The sequence below is a fragment of the Trichomonas vaginalis genome (genome assembly GCF_026262505.1).
Source record: "Trichomonas vaginalis G3 chromosome Unknown ctg_172, whole genome shotgun sequence".
Classification (NCBI taxonomy): Eukaryota; Parabasalia; order Trichomonadida; family Trichomonadidae; genus Trichomonas; species Trichomonas vaginalis.
In genome coordinates this window covers 167,618-186,787 of record NW_026529259.1, presented here as the reverse complement: position 1 = coordinate 186,787, position 19,170 = coordinate 167,618, and the positions used below count along the sequence as shown (strand labels likewise).

General features: G+C 35.3%; 5 protein-coding genes and 5 pseudogenes across 10 annotated transcripts, besides 4 other annotated features; 1 reads left to right on the top strand and 9 right to left on the bottom strand.

Annotated features, from left to right (window-relative positions):
- Window positions 1-5,593: part of a mobile genetic element that runs on past the window's edge.
- TVAGG3_1087610 lies at window positions 102-1,083 on the bottom strand (annotated as a pseudogene). Its single transcript has one exon. A coding segment is annotated over exon 1 (982 nt).
- On the bottom strand, window positions 2,893-3,576 carry TVAGG3_1087600 (annotated as a pseudogene). Its single transcript has one exon. A coding segment is annotated over exon 1 (684 nt).
- TVAGG3_1087590 lies at window positions 4,433-4,970 on the bottom strand (annotated as a pseudogene). The gene has a single exon. A coding segment is annotated over exon 1 (538 nt).
- Window positions 5,528-5,593: a terminal%2Cinverted (terminal inverted repeat of Maverick transposon ID:TVAGG3_1087580).
- Window positions 5,593-7,336: a mobile genetic element.
- Window positions 7,337-8,592: 1,256 nt separating this feature from the next.
- Window positions 8,593-19,170: part of a mobile genetic element that runs on past the window's edge.
- On the bottom strand, window positions 10,842-11,294 carry TVAGG3_1087560 (uncharacterized protein; the record flags this gene model as incomplete). Its single annotated transcript, XM_051256914.1, has 1 exon — window positions 10,842-11,294. One exon carries the CDS (start codon window positions 11,292-11,294, stop codon window positions 10,842-10,844), a length of 453 nt encoding a protein of 150 aa, XP_051075864.1.
- On the top strand, window positions 11,331-12,203 carry TVAGG3_1087550 (protein of unknown function, DUF4106 family; the record flags this gene model as incomplete). The annotated part of the gene is made up of 1 exon (XM_001297664.1): window positions 11,331-12,203. The coding sequence occupies one exon, from the start codon at window positions 11,331-11,333 to the stop codon at window positions 12,201-12,203; it is 873 nt and encodes a 290-aa protein (XP_001297665.1).
- On the bottom strand, window positions 12,219-13,058 carry TVAGG3_1087540 (KilA, N-terminal/APSES-type HTH, DNA-binding family; the record flags this gene model as incomplete). The annotated part of the gene is made up of 1 exon (XM_001297665.1): window positions 12,219-13,058. One exon carries the CDS (start codon window positions 13,056-13,058, stop codon window positions 12,219-12,221), a length of 840 nt encoding a protein of 279 aa, XP_001297666.1.
- TVAGG3_1087530 (organellar and viral DNA polymerase type B) lies at window positions 13,476-14,183 on the bottom strand (the record flags this gene model as incomplete). Its single annotated transcript, XM_001297666.1, has 1 exon — window positions 13,476-14,183. One exon carries the CDS (start codon window positions 14,181-14,183, stop codon window positions 13,476-13,478), a length of 708 nt encoding a protein of 235 aa, XP_001297667.1.
- On the bottom strand, window positions 14,674-15,078 carry TVAGG3_1087520 (uncharacterized protein; the record flags this gene model as incomplete). The annotated part of the gene is made up of 1 exon (XM_001297667.1): window positions 14,674-15,078. One exon carries the CDS (start codon window positions 15,076-15,078, stop codon window positions 14,674-14,676), a length of 405 nt encoding a protein of 134 aa, XP_001297668.1.
- On the bottom strand, window positions 15,911-16,727 carry TVAGG3_1087510 (annotated as a pseudogene). Its single transcript has one exon. A coding segment is annotated over exon 1 (817 nt).
- Window positions 16,877-17,758, bottom strand: TVAGG3_1087500 (annotated as a pseudogene). The gene has a single exon. A coding segment is annotated over exon 1 (882 nt).

Sequence of the window (19,170 nt, the reverse complement as noted above, 5' to 3'; positions counted from 1 at the left end):
GTTGTAGAAGCAAGAATAGTCATTTATAGTTCGTCTGAACAGTACAAACATAGTATCTGCATGTTTCATTGCAGTTGTTAAGGCAATATCTGTTCTTGCACCTGGGTCAGCACTTTGGTTTCCAACTTCACCTGCAAAGTCTTTGACAGATATTTGGTGTATAGGGAACATAAGTGGAACTGCAATATATTTGGCAGCTAAAGCATTTGAAATATCTGGGTCCAACATATAGACTGCAAGTCTGCTTTCTATTCTCTTGCATTCAAACTTTTCGCATGTGAACTTAACTGGGTCCCAAGCATCTCCAGCAGCATTGAAATAATAGTTTACTTCAGTGTTGAGGTTTGAGAAACCAAAGTCTAAGTCAACTTTGTTTTTGCAAAAGTCGGCGAATGACATTTTATTTGTTCCCACTACTTCTGTAAGAGTGAATGGGTCTTGTGTTGGTGCAATGACTAAGTTATTTTTGCTTGGAGTAAGTTCGATAGAAATTTTTCCTGCCCAGTTTGGCAAGTATCTTAAAAACCTGAAGATGAGGAAAGATGACAAAGGAACTCTAAGTTTCAATTTTACTTTGGTTACTGCTGCTGCAGTTTGTCCAGAAAGGTTAACATAAACTCCTGGAACGTTAGGGTCAAGTCTTCTTATTTTCTCAATAGTTGCATACTGGTCTGTTTGTTCTCTAGCTTGTGGTTGTACTGAGTTTCTCAAAGCGAACCATTCATAGTTTGCCCATGTTACTGTTTGAACTAAGTCAGAGTTAGAATATATCTTATATCCCATGAAAACTTCTGGAGCATATTGGTATCCGACATAGAAAATTCCATTGCAACCTTTCTTGTCAGACAACTTGGCAGAAGGTTTTATTTCAATGTCTTGTTCCACGTATAAGAATGAGTTGTCAATAGAAATAATATGAAACCTGTCGCAAGCAATATCTACTGTTGTTGAAGAACCTTCTCCAAACTCACCTACATTTCCATAAGAAACAGCAGTTGTATATTCGTAAGTTCCAGGAACTATTTCTGACCTTCTAATGGCATTGTCGCATTCGTTATACCATTCGGAAACATTTCCATTCATAGCATCCAAAACTGTTGGCGTTATATTCTGAGCGGCGTACATTTCATATGGGTAAAAATATAGAATAGTTGTCAAGTTCTTCATCGTCAATGAGCGTAAATGACCCAAAAATATATTTTAGGTGAAGAGGTGACATCTCACCTGTTTTCTCACCTCTTTTCTCACCTCTTTTCTCACCTCTTTTCTCACCCTCTTGAATTTTCATGAATTTCATCGTAAAGACTTTGTCATGAACTTTCTTGTCAATGTTTTGTAAAGACTTTGTTGAGACTTCTTTGTAAAGACTTCTTTGTAAAGACTTTGTTGAGACTTCTTTGTAAAGACTTCTTTGTTGAGACTTTGTCATCTAATTTCTCATGAACTTTCTTGTCAATGTTTTGTTGAGACTTTGTCATCTAATTTCTCATGAACTTTCTTGTCAATGTTTTGTTGAGACTTTGTCATCTAATTTCTCATGAACTTTCTTCGTCAATGTTTTGTTGAGACTTCTTCATCTAATTTCACATGAACTTTCTTGTCTATGTTTTGTCAAGTTCTTCATCGTAAAGACTTTGTTGAGACTTCTTCATCTATGTTTTTGTCAAGAAAGTTAGTAGTATATATGGGGTGAAAAAACAGGTGAGAAAACAGGTGAGATCTCACCTCTTCACCTAAAATATATTTTTGGGTCATTTACACTCATTGACGATGAAATCATGTCAAGTTCTTCATCGTCAATGTTTTGTTGAGACTTCTTCATCTACTTTCACTTTGTTCTACTCTTCTTCTTTGGTGTCGCTTTGGTAACTTGCCCTCTGCTTGAAGTTGTTGCATCTTTGCATTATGTTCATCTAGTATGTTGCAAATTTTCCATGTCCTTTTTGCCTTTGGGCTCTGGTCGCCCATCTCAGGTAACCTATATCCTAGAAAGAGTTTGTCATAGTCTGTATTTGAGTCTTCGCGTATTGTTTGCATGACTCTTTCCTGAGTTTCCGGTTCAAGCTCTTCAAACAGTGCCTGTCCATATGGAATATGCTCGTTTCCAAATATATGTTTTTGTAGCCATTCTGGTTTTCTTTCCATGTTACCAACTATATCTTTTGTGAATGGGAAAGCTTTTACCCAATCTTTCAGTCTTGCGTCGTTTATTTCTGTAGTTGGTTTTATTTTGTCAAGGAACATGTTTTTCAATACTAACATTTCATTTGGTACTGTCCATTTGAGTTTTCTTAAATATTCATCCCTTCTCATTTCATTGTCTGCAAAGTAAGTTTTTATGACATTTTGTAAACTTTCGTTTGCAAGGTCATGTACAATAGGTTCTCTTCCTTCTCTATCCCTAACTTTCTTTCTAAACTCTTCACCAAATATACCATCTCTATGGTTCTGTGTAGTTCTTTGAGATAAATGTTTTAGAACGTCAGGTGTTATATTTCCATCAGCCATGTTCATTTCATACTGGTCCAAAATATCTGCATGTTTCATATCTTTCAATGGCATTAAAGCCGCGCTGAAAATACCAGCTATATCTGGTTCACCATTCACTTCCATTGCGTCTACAACTTCTTGGAATTGTGGTTGTAAGTTTATGAACCACCTATCCGGGTTAGCTTTATGACCCCATCTCATTGTAGTTCCATCGTCTGCAGAAACAAAAGTAGGTTTGTTTCCATCTTGGCTAGGTTCTGAATGAACTTTAAACAATGTTTCATTTCTATATGTTTTCTTGAAATTTAACCTTTTATTTTCACCGAGTTCATCCGAAGATTGAACGTTAAATGCTCGTAAGTAAAAAGGGTTGTTGTATTTGTGTACATTTTCTTTCAGTACTTCCATTCTATGCTGAATATTTTCATCTGGTGCTGGAGTCTTTTGTATGTCGGCAAACATTTTTCGATATTCTTCTACTATGTCAGCCGAATTTTTTTTAGACTCTTGGAAATATTCCATATTCTCCGCATACTCTTGTTGAGGGTCAAGATTTTTCGGCTGTTCCAAATCTTCATCTAGTTCTGTGAAGTTAGTTTCCAAAGGAGGGACTTGTTCGTTTCCTTCAGGCTCTTCTAGCTGTTGTTGCTGAACTATTTCTTCCATGTCTGGTTGTATCTGAACTTCTTCCTGTGGAGTTTCTTGTACCTCATCTGCTGGCATTTCATATATTCCGAGACCGTTTTCAACAATTTCCCTATCTACGTCATCCGCATTCATAAGCTTTTGTTCTTTCGTTCCGTCTCTATTTTTTACGCGTTTCATGACGAAAGTTGAATTGTCATTTAGCTCTGACATCAAATATCTCGGAGTAAATTCATCCATGTCATTTGGATGATATGCTATTAAATCATATCCCTTAGCGAGCTTGTATTTTCCAGGTTTGAGATTATATCCGTTTTGGTGCTGAGCCATAAAGCTAAATAGGTTCGGGTCAGTATTTCCATCCTTGAACTTTCCAATAGCTTCTTTATATCTGTCACTAAAGTCAACAGTATCTGGGAAACCACACTCTTCTTTAAGCATTTTTAAGAATTCTTGGTTTCCTTGTTCTCTACTTCTTTTATGTCCTTGCTCTGGTTGTTGTGTTGGTTGTTGTGTTGGTTGTTGTGTTGGTTGTTGTGCAGGGTTTTGAACTGTTGGTTGCTGTGCTGGTTTTGGTGCATGCCTGTGTCTGTGTCCATGTGACGATGTAAATGTGTTAGGTAGTCCTGGTGCAGGTGCTTCTCTTGGAGGGTTTGGTGGTATATAAGTTCCACCAGCTGGCACATATGTTCCATCTGCAGCGTAATGTCCTACCTGACTTTTCGTTCTTAAGAAAGCATTTACTAGGTCTGTTTTGGTCTGTTGTAACTCTTTTTCTTGACTTTTCACAACAGTTGCTCTAACGGCGTCATAGGCACTTTGAACTGCCTGTCTCGTTGCTGCATCTGTTATTTTCGTCATATTTTGTGCTACTTCTTTTAACTCTTTGTCGAAACCTTCAGACTTCAGTTTCTTTCCAGATGAGAAGTCGTTCACTTGTTTCACCTTACTATGAAGAGCTTCGAAGGCGTTCTTAAAGTCAGCATTTGTTAAAGTTTCATTTGAACTATCTTCATCCGCTTGTATTTTTGTCCTTATTGACCCTATGAGTTGGGCTGCTTTAGCGTTGGCTTGGGCATCTAACCAGTCATTGTTAGCTTTTATATATTCTGCGCTTTTCATTGCCTTTTGCATGGCTGCGTCGTTATTTTTACTTTCTTGTGCTAAGTTTTCATACTGTACGGTTTGGTTTTGCAACTGTAAAAGTTTTTCTGCCTTTACATTTGCTTCAACTTCTTTTATACTCATCGCTATCCATATATGTCTTCAGGGCTTTTTGTTTTTATCTCTTCATCTTTCAGTATTTTATATTGAGTAGTATGGTTTTTCAAATTTATGACATCTTGTTCCATTTTTGCTACTTCTGCTGCTTTTTCTGACACTTTTTTCGCATATTCCTCTGTACTTAGTTCTTTCAGTTGTTCTTCTTTCTTCTTTTTCTCTACGTTTAACTCATTGAGTTTCTTTGTGTGTCTGTCATATTCTAGTTTCTTTTCGTTTTCACTTATTTGCTTCTGTATGTCTATGTTTGACTTTTTGACATCTGTTATTTGATTTTTGAGTGAACTCAAATTCATTTGACTTTGAGGGTTATAGGCTGTTCCGTCTGCAGCTCCACCAAAGCCTGCCATTTTCGCTAAAAGTGCCGCTCTTAAACCTCCACTCTGTGCACCAACAACTCGGTTTAAAAGCATAGGATTGCTTGACATTTGTTGCAACATAGTGGGGTCATTCAGCATTTGTTGTTGCAACTGTTGTTGTGGTGTCAGTCTTACTATTGGATGTTTCAATGCTCTCTTCCTCTTACGTATATTCTTACGTAGCTTACGTGGCATTTTAAGTAAAGTTAAAAAGCGGTTTTTGACAGATGTTTTTACGAAGAAGTCTTGACAAAACATTTACGATGAAATCATGAAAATTCAAGAGGTGAGAAAAGAGGTGAGAAAACAGGTGAGATGTCACCTCTTCACCTAAAATATATTTTTGTCTGATTTTACGAAGAAGTCTTGACAAAACATTTACGAAGAAGTCTTGACAAAACATTTACGAAGAAGTCTTGACAAAACATTTACGAAGAAGTCTTGACAAAACATTTACGAAGAAGTCTTGACAAAACATTTACGAAGAAGTCTTGACAAAACATGTACGAAGAAGTCTTGACAAAACATTTACGAAGAAGTCTTGACAAAACATTTACGATGAAATGATGACAAAACATTTACGAAGAAGTCTTGACAAAACATTTACGAAGAAGTCTTGACAAAACATTTACGAAGAAGTCTTGACAAAACATTTACGAAGAAGTCTTGACAAAACATTTACGAAGAAGTCTTGACAAAACATTTACGAAAAGCTCCTGGAAGACCCGTATATATAAGAACTTCATTTATGTGGGCTAGAAGGCACGAAGTGCCTGGAAGCCCCACTACCTTTTTTTTTTTTTTTTTTTTTTTTTTTTATATCTATGCAAATCTCATCTAAAATTTTTTGAAACAAACCGCTACCATTTTATAATGGTCCATCTTAAATTCATCATAAATTCTGGTACATGTTAGTACCAGAGTCTTCAAATCTCAAACACTCTGGTACCAACATGTACCAGACGCGAGTTTCCAATGCCCTCGTACGATTTTCTATTAAGATCTTCTTGAATGAGAAGGTCTTCATAGAAACTCGTACGAGGGCTTCTCTTTTAAATACTCTGGTACCTGCTGGTATCGGAGTCGACTTTACAGCCCTTTCCCCAATTTTGAAGCTGGGGAAAGTTTTCAAGCAATGAAAGGGAAGCTCTCGCTATGAGGTGAAAATCTAGAATTTTACCTCATAGCGAGTAATCCTTTGTTAATTGCTTGAAAACTTCTTCAAATTATCAAAATTTCGAGGAAAGTTTCCTTGCTTCAAAAGTAGAGATGGAGCCATTTGAGCCACTGCATATAGGTCAGTGACTCAAAATACTCCATCTCTACTAGAAATCGCCAAAATTTGGGTCGCAATCTTTGAAATGCGACGCAATTTTGGGCATTTCGCGAGGGACTTGCTCCATTTGGTGCATAGTTCACACTCTATGCACCAGATGGAAAATTCTTTCGCTGACAGGGGAAACTTTGTCTGAATAGTTAACATTCAGACAAAGTTTTCCGCTGTCAGAGAGGAAATGGAAGGGTAAGAGGTATATATTCATAATGTATACCTCTTACTCTTCCATTCCCTCAAGAAAGTTCAAAAACTTATGTGAAATCAGTTCTGATTGCACCCAAGTTTTTGAACTTTATATAAGGAATTGTTGGCTATGATGTACTGAGCATGAATCAGTACATCATAGCCAACAATTCCTTCGCAAACAGTGGGAAACTTTGTCTGAATAGTTTAACATTCAGACAAAGTTTCCCGCTGTCAGGGAGGGAATTAGAGGGCGGGAGATATATAGATAGACTATAAATCTCTCACCCTTTAATTCCCTCAAGAAAGTTCAAAAACTTGGGTGCAATCAGTTCTGATTGCACCCAAGTTTTTGAATTTTGTATAAGGAATTGTTGGCTATGATGTGGATAGCCGCTGCCAGACCAAATGAATTAACCGTTGTGAATAACGTTTCTGAATCTTTATTTAAAAAGATAAAATATCACGATTTTGGCTGCGTTAAAAATCAAAGAATTGATGTTTTTGTCAAAAATCTTTTAGAAGAAGTTGCACCCAATTACTTTTATCGTATTAAAAACGATTTACTTCAAACAGGTTTTATTCCTTCAATTAGAATTCGCGAGCCTCGATTGACAGATTATAAAACAAAATTGAAAAGAGAAGTTCAATCACGTTTATACCAAGTATTAAATTTTGTTCAGAATCAAGAAACCAATTTGAATCCATTAAGATTTTTATTGGAAAATGCTGAAGAAAAACTTTCTCAAATAAATGAGAAGATACAAAATTCAATTACATATTTAAGATCGTTTGAAATTCCAAATGAATTGTTAGATACGTATATGTTAGAAATTAATGAATTTTGTTATAATTCTCCAGATTATATTTTAGAACATTTCGAAGAATTTTTAGAGGATTTCAAAGAAAAGAATAATTTAATAGACTAAAAAATTTATTATTTTTATTTATTGTGAATTTTAAATTGTCACTTTTTAAGTGTTACTCCCTATTGAAAGTGTCACTTTTTGGGTGTCACTTTTTCGGAAATTCTTATATACTCCTGGGGCTCCTCAGATTGGCATAACGACAGCTTCCATCGAGCAGATTTTGGCAGCAGGTCAGTAAGTTGTTCTTGAACTGACTTCTCTCCGTCAAATATTGACAGTACGCCAGTTTTGACATAATATTGTATTATAAACTTTCCTTTAGTAATATCTGTAAGTTTTGAAGTTATATTTTTGTCTGCTTCAAGAACTTTCACCATCTCGGTTATACCAACTTTCTTTGCTTTATGAAAATATTTAGGTTCAGCAAAGACTGCTATTCTATAACATTTTCCATTGTTTGTGTAAAGAACTATTCTGTCAATGTATTTGTATTGTTTGTGAGTATAAACCTTGTTTTGCTTCAATTCGAAGAGATATCCGAATACGTCCATCTTTTTATTCTAAGTAAAATGTCATTTCCGAAAAATAGAAGCGTAAGTGTTTCAAAAGGTTTAATGGCGGTGGCAGATGTGAAGTTAAATTCACCAACTCAAACAAACAGTCAAAGTGTTATTGTCAATGTCAAAGACAGAGATGTTGAAATGGGGAAACCATACGAAGACGAAGATGGTATAACAATTGTTCCTGTAAAAGAACCAACATATCCTGAAGTTAGCAGAGACTTAAGTTCTGTTGCAGATATTCGAAACGACTACCAACAACTGAAAGACAAACTTCAAACTCAGGAGAAGATTTGTCAAGCTTTAAGTATAATGTTAAACTTGGTCGAACACAACCTGTAAAGTGAACTCATATGTCATTGCACCTCATGAAGTTTTGAAAGAACTATTGAAACTTTTGACAGAGGCAGACGATATAAACATCAAAGAAATAGAACCCGACATTAGTTGCTGTGGTGTTTCATATAATGCCATTGACAAGATATACGTTATGAAAGGAGGTGAAACGTTGAACTTAAAATATAGTTTCCCAGACGTTATAAAAATATTTGACGACCACAACATTTCATTAAAGTTTATTTGCTAAGTAAATGGCAGAAGACATAATAGTTTATACTATTACGACTAAAAACCCTGAGTCATATAATTCTATAACAACAAACTTACAAAGTCCTCAAGGACGATATTGTAAACTAACCTTAAACACAATGACGACTAAAGCCTGTTTTGCTCTTTTGACACCAGAAGACTTTATTGTTGTGAATGGTAAAAAATACTCCTTTGAAGATACTTACTCAGATATACCACCAACAGGTTTTGTTGACTTATTTAATACTTTAAGTACAGGTGTAACATGTGCTGCAACTAGAGCAGGTTTCATTATGTTTGGATGTCCGACTGAGTTTACTATAAACGATATGAGCTATAATACAAAACTTATTTCTGGTTTTTACTACCAACAGTTTCCTATAACAGGAAAAGGTGTCATACAAGGAATGTCTATTCCATTGACATTAAGCACACCAATCTTATATATTGTTTCAAACTTAGGTTCAAAGTGTTATTCGAATGTCGACAGAAACTATTATGACCAAAAGATACTTATGCGTATAAACAATACTTTCTCTGCTGGTTTGCCTATTGTTCATTCGAATGCAGAATTTTCAACCTTAGTGAACTCAAACACTTTGGCAAGTATAACGTTGACATTAGTTGACGCAAACTTTGTTCCTGTAAAACTTTTATGTCCTATGTATTTGTCAATGACGGCAGAAAGTTTCGAAATTGGAAGATGCAACTGGTGAAAGTATTGTATTACAAGAACAACTTCAACAACAAAATAGCTCAAGAACAACAAATGCAACAAATGGAACAACAAAGTCAAGAATAAAAAAATAATATTTTTTTATTTTTATAAAAATGTACAGAATAGATGTTTCAGATTTTTATGACTTCCAAGCCTTCAGAAATATGTGTCCATTTAGAGACTATAACAAAGCAGTCTCGAGAATTTGAAACGTTTAGTCATTTATGTCGACTCTGCCCCAGAATGTTATGTCATGAAAGAATGGGATGTTGTCTTTACCAAACCAAGAGCAACAATAGTTTCAGAACAAGAATGTAGACAGAAACTTAAGAAAATAAAAGTTGTACAAGTTGGAATGAAGATGTTAGATGCTTGGGAATATCTTATTGTCAAAGTTAGAAGAATTTTTCAGTTCGTGGTATAAAGTTCTATACACCTTCTCCAAACTTCTATTCTATCTTCACTGGATATAAATACGAAACAAGTAGAATGGAAAGAAAATGTTATAGAAGCTTGGTTAGACCATGTCAAAGAAATTATATGCAATGGAAACGAAAAGGTTTATGAGTATATCTTATGTTGGTTTGCAAACATCTTACAACATCCAAGTGCTAAAAAATGAAACTGCTCTCATTATAATTGGAAAACAAGGAACTGGTAAGAATACTTTCTTTACAGATATTTGTGCAAACTGTTTAGAAGGTTATTCGAATCCGAATATGACAAACTTAGAAAACATCTGTGGCAAGTTTAACTCCTCAATAGAGAATATGAAACTTATAGTTTGCAATGAACTTCAAAGTATAGATACAACAAAAGTTTTGAAACTCAGATGCTTTGAAGAGTCCTTATAACAGACAAAGTTGGAGTTGTTGAAAGAAAGTATAAAGACCAAAGAGTTTGTGAAAATGTTGCAACTTCATTATGGTTTCAAACAATGCTGTTCCGATGAAGTTAGAAAGTCTGACAGAAGATATGTAGTTGTCAGAACGTCAGATTCTCATATGCAAGATACAGAATATTTTGAACGACTTAGCAGAAACTTTGACATCTGACTTTTACAACCACTTGTTCTCATATTTCATGACATTAGATATTTCTAAGTTCAATCCAAGACAAATTCCACATACAGAAGAGAGACAAACATTGTTAGAAGCAAACAGAGTGTATATGAACTGTTCATAGATGAAACTGACTTTGTGTCATTAGATGAAAGTCATTGTACGATTCGTATAAACAATATTGTCAAGAATATGGTTAATGGCAGCTTCTAAACGTACATTCTTGGCAAATGTCAAAGTCTTTTAGATGTTCAGAATGGTGTATATACAAAGAAAATTTTTCTGAGTAAATTTTAAAAAAAAATTTTTATCCGATAGAAAAGATGACGAAATTCATCTCAGTAAACAAGTACATGTCAGGACTTAAAGAAGAACTAGACCCATTCACATATTTGAATGTTACTTCTACCATTTTGAAAAGTCTTCATTCAGCAAAGTTGGAACATCGAACAGTTAAGTTTGCTATTGTGACTAAAAATGGTGCAAAATTTGAAAGACTTAGACATAGAAGGTTTGTTAACAGTCAAGAAAGTTTTGACAGAAGGTTCTCAAACCTTAAAGAAGGCAAAGCATACAAACTGTTATACCTATGAACCAAAGAAGACAGACGACTATGATATTATGAGTCTAAAGTTGTAGAAGTTCAAGGTAAATTGGGTAAAAAGATTTTAGAGTCTAACCCAGTGTTTACTCCTAAAAGGAAGAGAACATTGACATTGACCCAGAAAGTTCTAAAAATAAAATTTTATTTTTACATGTCAAATTTCTTTTTCTCTGGAACTGGTTCAGGTTCTTTCTTCTCTTCTTCTACTTTCTTTTCTTTCTTTTCTCTCTTCTTCTTTTCTGGTGGAGTTATGTCAAATTTGGCGCAACCATATTTATGTAAAAGTTCTTTGTACTTTAATAGCTCATCTATTCTGTTTTCTATTTCATCTTCAAGAACAGCGCATGTGTCTTCTTTGCATTCTAAGAACTTTTGTTGGACTTCATCTTTCCAATCGGCGTCATCTCTGTCAACAAGTCTGTCATTGACAAATTTTAAGACTGCTCTTTGTAATGTTTTATGGTTCTTGTCATATTCCCAGAAACAGAACTTTAGAACAAATTCACCTTTCTTGCTTACACTATGTAAGATTTTATGGTCGACAGATGTTTTGCTGTCAAAAAGCTTGTCTCGAATATAGATAGCGAAATCGCTAGACATTTTCTAAAAGATAAAAATTTTAATTTTTCTAAAAATATGTTAGAAAAAAAGTTTGCTGACATTGACAAAAAATTTGAGAATGTTTTAAACAAGAACAAGAGGAAGTTAGAAAATGCTCAGATAAAACCTATACATGACAAGTTCTTATTTGCTCAGAATGGTATAACAGGTCTAATTGCACCACCTGGGTCGGGTAAGACTTTCACTTATCTTAAAATGGCTGCACAACAACAAGAACTAGATGAGAAGAACCCATTCTATGAGTTAGTTGTTATTTGTTCGACTTCTGGTCAATTTGACCAAACCGTCAATTCGTTCAAAGATATTATAAAGAAGTCTAAGTTAGTATGTATAAAGGATACTGAGTTGTTAGATTGGATAAAGAAGTACCAAAGAAGAGTTTTGAAGTATAATGCTATAAATGAGTATATAAATTCTAAGTTCAAAGACCCAAATGAGGAAATGCAGAGAATATTAGAGAAGAAACACTTCAGAAACAAACAGAAAGAGATAGAATACATTTCGAAGAAATTGCAATCTTACGATTGGAAGACTTACCCTCATAGATGTCTTCTTATCTTAGATGATTTCGCCTCTCATCCTTTGTTAAAGAACAGAGAACAAGATATGTGTCGAATTCTTAAGAAGCTCAGACACTTTAACATTTCAGTTGTCATTTGTGTACAGACAGCAAAGAGTTTAAGTAAGGATGTTAAAAGAATACTTACTGACATTATACTTTTCCCCGGATTGTCCGAAGACGATTTCATGGAACTTATGAAAGAGTCCATGGCAGGTAAGTTTGACAGACATGAACTATGGGAGAAGTACAAAGTCATACAAGACCCTCATACTTCTTTCAGAATTCATATCTACGCAAACAAAGTTCAAATTGTAAAAAGTCAATAAAAATAAATGGTTCATCTACCCTACTTGTTTGAAGTTGTCAAAATACTCTGTTATTTTTTCTTTCAGTAGCGGTAAGTCTTCTTTGAAGGTAAAAATTGTACAACCTTTCATATCATAGTGTGTTTGAGGTAACGTATCTTGAACTATTTGTTTCACATCTTCATTTGGGGTCATTGAAATCGGTAAGTTTTCGCGATAGAACCAATTTCTGTCAGATTTGTAAATCTTAGCAAGGTCGTAAAAGCTTTTGTTGTTTCTTCTGACTAAATGCAACATAACCATATCTTTATCTTCTTCATTTTCCATCTCTTCAGTATAAACCATATACTTATAGTTCTTTTCCTTTCCTTTTGGTACCGAACGTGGTATTCTTTTCTGTATGCTTTTGTCTTTTGCTTCAAGCTTGTTTTCCATCTCTTCACGTTCTTGTCTATGAATTTCGTCAAGAAGTCTGTAAATATACCAAGCATAACGAGGCGAAGCCCACATTGCAACAGCATTTACAAGAAGTCTATGTACATAATATCCTCTCAAACCGTTTGGCAATTTTTCACGATTTTCATAGAGTTTTGGCGACTGGGGTTTTTCTCCCACTCGAGTTTTTGCGACTACGGGATTTCTCGTAGTCGAATTTTCAGCTTCATTTAATAGTTCAATAGTGCTTTGGTTCCTAAACCAGTCTTGTGGTTTCTTATTGTCGGGTGCAAAACATGCTGTCAAAATACTTTGCATTTGGTACATATCGTCTTTGACCGAACGAATGAGACGGAGTTGTTTGTTAAACTGAACCCACTCGTATTCTTCATTTATAGCTTCATGGACTATAACTGTTGTTGTGTTCTCTGTTGTTGACATATCTGTCTTTACATACAAAATAAAAAAATAAATAAAAATAAAACTAACTTTATTTTTCTAACTAATGAAATTCATTATTTTTGTTGCTGAATTCAATAAAAATATATTTTAGGTGAAGAGGTGAGATTTCACCTCTTTTTTCACCTCATTTCTACCCCAGTTATTTTATAAACGTTTTACATGGTAAACGTTATTTTTTAAATTTTGTGAAAACTCAACGGTTTGACACATGCCCTAAAAATTATTTTACTCAGAATTTTGTTGCTGAATTCAATAAAAATATATTTTAGGTGAAGAGGTGAGATTTCACCTCTTTTTTCACCTAATTTTTCACCTCTTTTTTTCACAAGCGTTTTACATGAATTGTACGATGTATATTTGAAATCCTAAACAGTTTTGTAGCTTCTATTTCTTCTTTTAGTACATCGAATGTTTTAACAATGCCGAAGGTTTCTTTATACTTCTTCTTGACGTCAGATAGAAGGAAATCTTCTGCTGTTGGATAGTTTTTGCGTTATATTCTGAAACCTTACCTGCTAAAACAACCAAGGCGTCAATAGTTTTCTTTAAATCTGAAGCAGTTGGTTTTATCTGTTCATTCCATACCTTACCTCTTCTGTCTTTATCTCTTATCTGCCATACACATTTTGCAGCTAATGAAACAAAGTTGTCGTGTGTCTTAAACTCCCCAGATTTATATATGTCAGAGATGTTCTTATATACCATGTCGCAATCTTTGTCCATAACTTTATGGTTGCAATGAAAACCAAGGAATTCATAATTTACCTTTCGTATGAACTTCTTTATTTCTACTGAGTCAGTTGCTTTGACTTCAATTTCGTCGAATTCAGGAATAGTTAGTTTTTGCTGCTGAATTTCAGGTAGTTTAGGCAAATGGTCGATGAGGTCCTCCATTTCATAAAGATACTGTTCATTTGTTTCATCTTTCGCACTACAGTCTAAATTACTTGTTAAAAGTTCCTGCTTTATTCTTTGTATTTCTGTTTCGAAAGTATATGAAGAAGGAATGAAGCTTTTCATTTCTACTAACATAGATGTTGGATTCATGACTAACGAGTTTGGTGCTGTTGTTTGAATTGTTGTTGTGTTCTCTGTTGTTGACATATCTGTCTTTACATACAAAATAAAAAAATAAATAAAAATAAAACTAACTTTATTTTTTCTATCTTAAGGAAATTCATGAAAATTCAAGAGGGTAGAAATCGGGTTAGAAATCGGGTTAGATCTAACCATCTACCCTAAACATTATTTTTGCTGAATTTAGCAACAAAATGAACGAGGTCAGGATGTATGTAAATACCTTTGAATTCATTCATAACACCCTTTGTAAGCTCATAAAATGCTTGTTTTGAGGTCGAGCCACTTTTGGCTCCACCGTATTCTTTCAACCAAAACTCAAGAATTTCCTGCATGAATTTTGTATAAAAAGCAACAGTCCGAATTCCGGCGGTTGCTATATTCTTCACAAAATGCCTTATAATACTCTTCCCAGGACTTATTTTCCAACAACTTTCTAAAGTCTTTCCTAAACTGACTGACTGACTGACTGACTGACGGCACAAAGTGGCTTAACGAAAACATTAATATATAAAATTCATGAAAATTCAAGAGGGTGAAAAAACAGGTGAAAAAAGAGGTGAAATCTCACCTCTTCACCTAAATTATATTTTTGGTCCGGGAACAACTTTCTCTCAATTGGAGCTGTAGCATACTCTTTGCGTAAGCGGTTCAGACCTTCTTCGAAGTCTTGGTCTCTCTTGGACTGAGATTGGAATTGGAATTGTTGGGGTGGAGCTTGCTGGAACAACCAAGGGTTGGGGAAGTAAGGCATAGGCTGAGGAGGGTAGTTCGGGAAGCCTTGTGGTGGGTAGTAACCTTGAGGTGGAAATTGGTAGTAATTCGGAGGTACTTGCTGGAACTGAGGTTGCTGAGGAGACTGTTGTGGTTCTTTAGGTTCCTCTGGTTTGGGAATGGACTCGGTTGGTGGGACGTCGGACATTCGTTTGTGTCCTGTCGGACCACAACGATAAAAATCTCTGCTACTAGCAGTACTTTTACTGACAGTAGCAGTACTTTTTCTGACAGTAGCAGTACTTTTTCTGACAGTAGCAGTACTTTTTCTGACAGTAGCAGTACTTTTTCTGACAGTAGCAGTACTTTATCGTCGAAAACCCTCTCAAATTTTCCTTTTTACTGACAGTAGCAGTAGTTTTTCTGCTCCTAGCAGTACTTTTACTGACAGTAGCAGTACTTTTACTGACAGTAGCAGTACTTTTTCTGACAGTACCAGTACTTTTTCTGACAGTAGCAATGGTCGAGGTCGAACCTACCGACGAGGCAATTTACCTAATTGAAATTAACGAGCTTGTTAAAGACTTCCTCAGACAGAATGTAAAAGGCAAGCTTGTTAACGGTTGGATAACGGGAAGGGCTGCCTTGAATCTCGAGACTTCGACTGGAATTCCAATTCAAATACCAGACGGGACAGCCTACGACGACATAAAGCAAGCAAAGAAGGAAGCCATTATAAAGTTCTTTGCCAAGCGTCCTTGGATACTACTTCCAAACAGAGAGAACCCTTTCCCAAGAATGAACCAAATTCTCAAGGGTCTCTTCACTTCTCTGGTCAACCATTCTACATAACTACAGAAGGCGACATTCAGCCAGTTCAGTAAACATCTCATTTTAACTCACTTTTTAATGTTTTTTGTGAAAGTGTCAAAAATAAATTGTTTTCATGAGTTTTCTACGATGTTAGAAAAAATGTTATTTTCTAATATCTTCACATTCAATACTTTTCAGCACTTTTCCGTAGTTATATATGAAAGACAATTCGAGATAAAAGTCATAGTACAATGGAATAATATGTTGCACACCATTTGTTGTGAACCAAACTTGAAAGTCAGAGAAACTGTTACTAGATGGTTCGTAGAATTTAGAAGCAAAGTCATAAAAGTCCTTACCAATACATAGAAAACTATTGTTGCTTGAACTGAAACTTGCATGACACATAACATTTTGAGGGTCAAACACGTTTCTATAAACCATCAAATCTGCTGGTGGAAGTATAAATTTAAATGGACCATCTGGTGGTAATGGTTCGTTCTGGTTTAGTAACCGAAGAAATTGTGCCCAAGAACGTTTGTCTACTTCCCAAAATAAAAACTCTGTATCTCTTGGAGGGTTAATTTCAATCTTTTGAAATGAAACGGTGGAGTTCATCTTGTCATATTCTAGTTTCAGATAGTATGTTCCATTTAGTAAAGAGTCGTATTTTTTTTGAAATTCCCAATAATATTTGTTCATTTGAGTTTGAAAGTCATTTAGAGTTTTCTCAAGACTTTCGTCTGAACGAACTGTAAAGATTCTCATTTCGTCAAATTTGTCTATTAGACCATCAGAACCTTTATACTGCCCATGAAAATATACTGCGAACATAAATGCGTTAGTTCTATTTGAAAACAAAACTCTTCTAAATCCTATTGCCTTTGCATCTGAAGGACTTTGAAGCCAACGAATTGGATAGTCAAACCTGTATGCTCGGGATGAAATTTCTTCATCTGAAATAGTCCTACCAGCATTTGTAAAGATATAGTCTAACGGTTTTGTATCTGCTACTTTTGTTCTTTGTTTTTCAACCTGAAGCATTTAATATATGTAAAAATATATTGTTTTAAAATGGTATGCCATTTCATATTTCTCATCTAACAAACAAGTTTCCCAACGGTCTTCTCCAACAAACTCAGCGTACAGTTCAAATAAAATTAAAAAATGTCACTTTTTAAAAAATAAATTTTTTATTTCATGCAATGTTTTATTTCTGTGCCGTCTTCAAGTATGCCCCAATATTTCCTTTTCGATATTACATGAACTTCGGAAAATACCTTATCTAGCTTAAAACAGCCCATCTTTTCACCGACCATTCCCATTTCAATGAGTTTGTTGTATCCTTCTTCGTTCGTCATGAGTGCGTCAATGTTCTCATAGTAAACCTTGACTTTGGATTTGACTTCGGAGAAGAATTTGTTGTAGTTGTCAAGTACTGCTTTTGCGAACTGAGGGTAAGACCAATGTTCGACAATAGGTTTTAATGTGGTTACTAAGCCACTTTGACCTTGAGTGAATTCGTACTTCAAAACAAAAGGAGAAAACCTTTCAACAAAGTTGTCGACCTTCTCATAATGTTTACTCTTCATCTCTTGAGGTTTCTTAATGGAATATCCCCATGTCGAATTCATAAGCAATTTGAGTGTCATTGCAAGTTTGGGGTTTGAAGCTTTCCTAATATCATACAGTTGTTGTATGACTTTTCCAACTGTATAGTTCCTTCCCGGGAACTCACCATCTTCGTTTGGAATTCCAGTCGGAATATATTGGACAAACCTCATGTATGCAGCGTTAAGGTCGACATAGTATATCTTTTCATCTGAGTCGAACTTGTCGCAACCAATTGGTCCAGTTTGTGGAAATTCAAGTGAGTCTCTTATCTTCTGAGAAACTTCTCCTGTTATCTCATAAACATCGTCGAAGCAACCTGTTTCATATAAAACCTTCTGACCTAACTCAGATGCTCTCCAATACAATTTGACGTCAATTGGATGTCTCAATGGAAGTTTGTTTATAGCATCTTGAAGTTCTTGCAACCTCATTGGAAGTTCTTCTGGTTTAGGTTGGTATCCGAACAATCCAACCTTGTGGAACTGTGTACTTCTTTTGTACTAGAACTTTGTCTGGAACAACTTTTGGTCTTGCTAACAATGAAAAGTTTGTTTCGTCTTTTGGTACAAAAGTTTCTGTCAGCTTGTCATCTGGAATTGGTTCCAACAAACCTTTCTCGAAAAGAATGTTTACAGCTCTGACAATGTTGCACTTACTTTTACCAAAGAATGGGTTTGTAAGACTTTCGTTCAACATGAAGTGGTTGTGGACAATTACAATCTTCAACCATGGTAAGTCTTTGTCAACAACATAGTCGTCATGTGAAGAACCTTTAGCTGTAGGTATGTTGACTCGGATATTGACATTTGCCAACGGTGCAATTTTTGCCAATTGACCTCTGAGAATGTACCTTGTCTTCACACATGACTCAAGATACTTCATCTTCTCATCTGTAACAAGACCAGAGTTCCTGAGACATGTAAGAAATGCAAGGTTCGTTGACAATTGTTTCAATTGAATTGTAAATTCATACCTTGTCAAGTCAATGTCAGACTTATTTATGAACGGGAAGTATCCAGCATGTTGTCTGACTGCTTGAGGGTTAGGTTGGTACCATTCGAACTTGACACTTGCAATTCCTTCAATTGCATTCAAAATGTCTGAGTCGGAGTCAACCATTTGTTTTCTCTTTGTAGTCTTGAAAGCGTCAAGAAGTTTTGCGGCTGTTTGTTCATTGCCATGTGCATAGTAAATGTGACCATCCAAATCTGTTATGGTCAATCTGAGATTGTGTCCTTTCTTATTTCCGTCTTGAATTGCAGCAAGTACACCCATGAAGCCTTCTTTGTTCTTTCCTTCGTCAAAGTTTACTGTAAAGGTTCGACCAGATGTAATTTGACTTCTAACTTCACGATACTTTTCATATGCATATCTTGTTCTTTCCATGGGAGCATGTGCGTCTCACTTTTCCCTTTTTTCCTTCTCAAAGGATGCAATTGTTCGTCATGTTTCCAGTAGAATCTGGCAAAGCCGTCGTGTCTTTCAACTTGAGGTTCACTAACATCGAAAGGCATGTCCATAAGACGTTCTTCTTCTAACCTCTCTAGTCTGTTTGGATAATTGGACGTGCTGTTTCCAAATCCATTTCGTAGCGAAGACCAGACAATTTGTCATAGACTTTTATGGGTTTCCCTTCCTATATTTAAACTTCTTCGAAACTCTCCAACCATATCTTTGTAACTCTGCTTTTATTCTAGCAGACTTTCTATCCATTCTATATGGGGGCATTTTTATAAAAATAAAAAAATATTTTTTTCTTTACTTTACATAACCGCCTGCTGCCATAAGTCTTTGACGCCAACCCATACCAGCTAATGAAGGTTGACTTGGTTTAGTTTGGAAACTAAACTTTGGTTTTGGTTTATCTTCAGTT